We start from the raw sequence: 4,729 nt of genomic DNA, 5'->3' as shown, positions 1-4,729 counted from the left end.
TACATGTATCATATATGTATATATGCATTCCAGATAATATATTATATATATATATATATATATTAAGAAGCAGCCCACTAGAGCAAAGATGCATCAATAAATTATATTATTAATTTCAATTATATAAATTCATAGAATAAATACAGCCCCAAACAAACTCAACTTCCTCCAATACATATATATAATATATATTATGCTATTATGTATAACATATTATATATATTATAAATGCATGCAGTGCATCATCATCAACGTCTCCCGCCCCCTTGGGCTGTCTACTCAGCTGCAGCACCAACTGCAGCAGCACGTGCAGCACCAACTGCAGCAGCACGTGCAGCACCCGCTGCAGCAGCACGTGCAGCACCAAGTGCAGCAGCAACTGCAGCAACAAGTGCAGCAGCAGGTACAGCAGCATGCGCAGCAGTTTACGATTTGTTGTGTGTATCTAGACTGCGCAGCATGCGCAGGAAATCTTTATTTTGAAGTAGTTGAAGGATATCATCACAACCTCCAATAGACCTCCCTTTAATAAATATTCTTGGGACAGTCCTAGCTCCAGTGCGTAGTAATAATGCATTTTGAATGTGTGGGGTGTATAGGGTTTTATCAATCTGCACTGTACATACACCTGAAGGCTTCACAGAGTGCAGCGCTTGCAATGCTATTGAACAGTAGGGACATGACTTCTTTATAAACACCAACACCTGCTGCTCTTTAATTAAATTGTCTAACCATTCATCAACTTCTGCAGCACTCCGCAGCAAAGGGAAGCCCTCTGAACTCACGCCGCTCGTCTCACCACACGGAGAAGTAATGCTGCTCCTCCACCTGCTGCTGCTGCTGCTGCTGCTGCTGCTGCTTTTGTTGCTGCTCATACTGCTTTTCCTGTTGCTGATGCTGGTGATTCGGGGGGTGGCGCTGGTGTTGTTGCTGCTGCGGTTAGGGCTGCTGCTGTGTTTAGCGCTGCTGCTGCTGCTGCTGCTGCTGCTGCTGCTGTTGCTGCTGCTATCGGCGCCGCTGCGGAGATTAGGAAGAGACATGGGAGGGGCCCCCAATTGGCATACCAGGTGGAGGTGAGGGACAAAAGAAAGACCGAAGCAGAGAGCAGGATGTGCTGAAATAAAACCCCTTCCGGCCCTCAACCTGCTGCTGCTGCTGCTGCTGCTGGGAAGGGGCCCTTGACTTTGCTGCAGAAACGCCAGAGCTGCTTCCTCTCCAAGTGTTTGTTTGCAGCTGCAGCACCACTTGTGTGCTGCATACTGCTGCGTGCTTTCATTCTCTGTCTGTTCAACAGGAAGTATAGGAGTTGTGGGTAGTGGGTTGTGCTGAAGAGGGGAAAGAAAACAGCTAAAAGAAAGAGAAGGGTCTCCATCTCGGCTGTTGTAGAAGCTGCTGCAGAGAGCAGCGCATGCATTCTCTGTATTGCGGTCAGAGAAAGCAGCAGCAGCGAACGGGGGCCCCCAGGGGCCCCCAAGGGCCTCTGAGGGAGCTAACGTGGCGGCCGTGGAGGCGCTACAGAGGAGAAAAGGAGAAAAGAGTGGAAGGATGAACTTCATCCTCACTAATGTTTTGTATTACTATGAATTATAAGTAATAAACTTGTATATTCTCTAATAGAGGCGGGAAAGGGAATTCACAAGAAACCTTAATAGGCGACAAGACAGCCAGCGGGGAACCTTCTTAACGACTGCGAATTCTTCAGAGACATGCAGAAATATCAAAAAGATTGAAAGTGAAGACTACTAAAACTTGCAAACAAAGAGGATACGCCAAGGACAAGAAGAAGGGGGAGCCGGAAAAAGAGCCGCTTTTGAAACCTTCGAGCGGCAGACTCCTAAAAGGGAGTAAAGTAAAAGGCATTTCAAAACGAGACAATAAAGGAGAAGTAAATAAAAATATATATTTCGTGGTGGAATGCAGAACGCCAGCCACTCGCAGTCGCCCCTTGCTCTGGAGCGGGCAAGGGGGTTTAGAAGAAGGCAGCGACGAATTGAGTGGAAAGAAGCATTTGATTAACTTCTAATATGACTTTTGACAGAAGATTGCAACTTATTTGGGGAAAACACTCAAAGAACTCGCATTTATAGAACATTTCTAGCGGGAACAAACGCAGGTATCAGCGCACGGGCACTGTGCGCTACCACGCGGTGTATGGGCAGCTCAGGCGGGGGCTGGGCCGCGATCCTCCACGAATTTATGATTATTTTTTTGGAATTTCGCTGACAATGATAAAATATAAACACAAATATACTGGAAACCTGCTTGGATTGGAGATTTATGCTTTTGTTTCCCTCGGAACCGATGGTCGGCCTGTCTACTACCACGTACTTGGGCGCCTCGGGGGAAACATGAATATGTACGTATGAAGGGGCTCGCACGACTTGTTTGACTTCAGGAGGAAGTTCTCCTGTTTTCCCCCTAAAAGCGCTTTTTTTGTGCCATCACTTTACTGTTATTTAGCCCAAAAGAACTTAAACACAGCCGCAAAACGCAGACGCTCAGACACACATACGACAACCAACGCTGGCGACGACAACACACAGACGTCAATTTCAGCGGAGTTGTTTGCAAGCCTGTTCTTCCTCAAGGTGTACATACACCTCAGCAGCGGGAAGGAGAGAATCTTTTGTTTCTTGCGGCAGCAATTGGCTCATCTCATTTCTTCGGTTTCTACTCGCATTCTTATTCTGCGAGGTCGGGGGTTCAGCGGCTGCAGCGTGTCGTGAGTTTGTGTCTTTATTATTTCTTTTTTCTGGTTTTCTTGTTTTGTGCTTCTTCTGCTCTTTATCCCTTTTAAACCAATCAACACGTTCAGCTTTCGCCATTGCTGAATTCCCCCATCGCTAGACATCAGCAGAAAAACAACACCACCGAGGGATCTTCATCTTTAAGTGTCTCAAGACTGCATGATATAATATAATAAGATAGAGCTTCTCCTTTATCTCCACATATCAGCAGCAGCAGCAGAGAGCGCAGCATTCTTCTCTTATGCCCCTTGGGCGCCTCCTCTTCTCTTCCTCTTCTTTCTTTCTATAACTCGTTCACTAGGCAACAGCTGCTGCTGCTGATCCTGCTGCTGTTGTTGTGCTGCTCTGCGTTTGTTACCTGACTGGATTACTTTCTCCTTCTGAGGGTTTAGGGTTTGATGAGGGGAGGGTTTCAGCCAACACAGCAGAGCAGCAGCAGCAGCAGCAGCAGCCACAGCAGCAGCAGCAGCAGCAGCAGCAGATTGCGTTGAATATAATGACGCCTGGTTTCGGCCCCTCGTGGCCGCAGACCACCTCCTCTTCCAGCTCATCTATGCAGCGTAGCGGAGGAGGAGGTCTCAGCAGCAGCAGCAGCAGCAGCAGCATTGGAGGAGGCGGAGGAGGCAGCAGCAGCGCAGCAACAGGAGCAGCAGGAGTGAAGGTACCGAGCTATAAGACAGTGCTTCTGGGAGATGCCTCTGTAGGTAAATCTAGCTTAGTAATTCGCTTTGTAAAAAATACTTTCTCTAATGCAATGGAGACAACAATAGGAGCAGCGTTCTTCGCTCACACAATAGAAGTAGACGGTAAGGCAGTAAAATTTGAGGTCTGGGATACAGCAGGACAAGAAAGATTTTCTTCTCTAGCACCAATGTATTATAGAGGTGCTGCTGCTGCTGTTGTAGTGTATGACCAGACCAATGGTCTATCTTTTGAAAGAGCTCAGATGTGGGTGCAGCAGCTGCAGTTAAGCGGAAACCCTGAGATTGTTATAGCATTAGCAGCAAATAAAGCAGATATAAGTAATAAACAAGTAGATATTGCTGCGGCAAAGCTCTATGCAGTAGAGAACCAGCTTCTCTTCTTAGAGACATCTGCACGTACAGGCCTCAATGTACAGCAACTCTTTCAAATGATGGCGAGGAGATTGCAGCAAATTAAACCAAATAAACAACAACATTCAGGTGTACAGACACTTAAACTTACTGCAGACGAACCCAATAGCGCTAACATGCAGACTTCTCTTTCGTCCAGAGTTGGGTGCTGCAGCTCTTCTTGAGGCCCTCATCACCGCTCTTACTCTCTTTTCATTATTCCTATCCTTTTTTCTTTTCTTTTCTTTCTTTTCTTTTTTCTTTGCTTTTCTTTTCTTCTTCTTTTCTTTGCTTCTTCTCTTCACCGCCTGCCGCCAAGCCATGCTCCACGTCGAAATAAACAAACAAGGGGACCCAACATATATATATAATATATACATATAATATATATAATATATATATAATATATATAATATATATATATATATATGCATCAAGTGCTACAGCCGCAGAAAGCCAACCTCACTTAACCCCCTTACACGCCTTATAGGGGTCATTCAAGGGCCCCAAGAATTGTCGTACGGTCTTCATTAAGGGGCCCCCCAGGGGGCCCCTTAAAGGGGCCCCTAAAAACTTTCATAGGGCGCATCTTAGTGTCTCCTACGCGTCCTTTTAGGGGGCCACTTGGGGGCCCCCTGGAAGCCCTTTGGGGGCCCCCTAGGGGGCCCCTTGGAAGCCCTTTGGGGGCCCCCTAGGGGGCCCCTTGGAAGCCCTTAGGGGGCCCCTTAGGGGGCCCCTTGAAAGCCCTTAGGGGGCCCCTTAGGGGGCCTCTTAGGGTTTTTAGTTTTATACTTTGCAGCGTTGGGTTGTTGTTAGTGGGGTGTAGGTTAGTTTGGCTTTGTATGCGCTGCTTTCTCTGCGTCTGCTCGTCCTCGCTGCGGCTGCTGC

General features: G+C 47.2%; 1 protein-coding gene across 1 annotated transcript; it reads left to right on the top strand.

Annotated features, from left to right (window-relative positions):
• Positions 1–3,300: 3,300 nt before the first annotated feature.
• EAH_00055690 (Ras family domain-containing protein, putative) lies at positions 3,301–4,026 on the top strand (the record flags this gene model as incomplete). The annotated part of the gene is made up of 1 exon (XM_013397633.1): positions 3,301–4,026. One exon carries the CDS (start codon positions 3,301–3,303, stop codon positions 4,024–4,026), a length of 726 nt encoding a protein of 241 aa, XP_013253087.1.
• Between the last annotated feature and the right edge of the window lie 703 nt (positions 4,027–4,729).

This window comes from Eimeria acervulina, genomic scaffold, assembly GCF_000499425.1.
Source record: "Eimeria acervulina Houghton genomic scaffold, Eah_scaff1114, whole genome shotgun sequence".
Taxonomy (NCBI): Eukaryota; Apicomplexa; class Conoidasida; order Eucoccidiorida; family Eimeriidae; genus Eimeria; species Eimeria acervulina.
The sequence above is the reverse complement of the archived record's forward strand: the minus strand, read 5'-3'. Positions and strand labels throughout refer to the sequence as shown.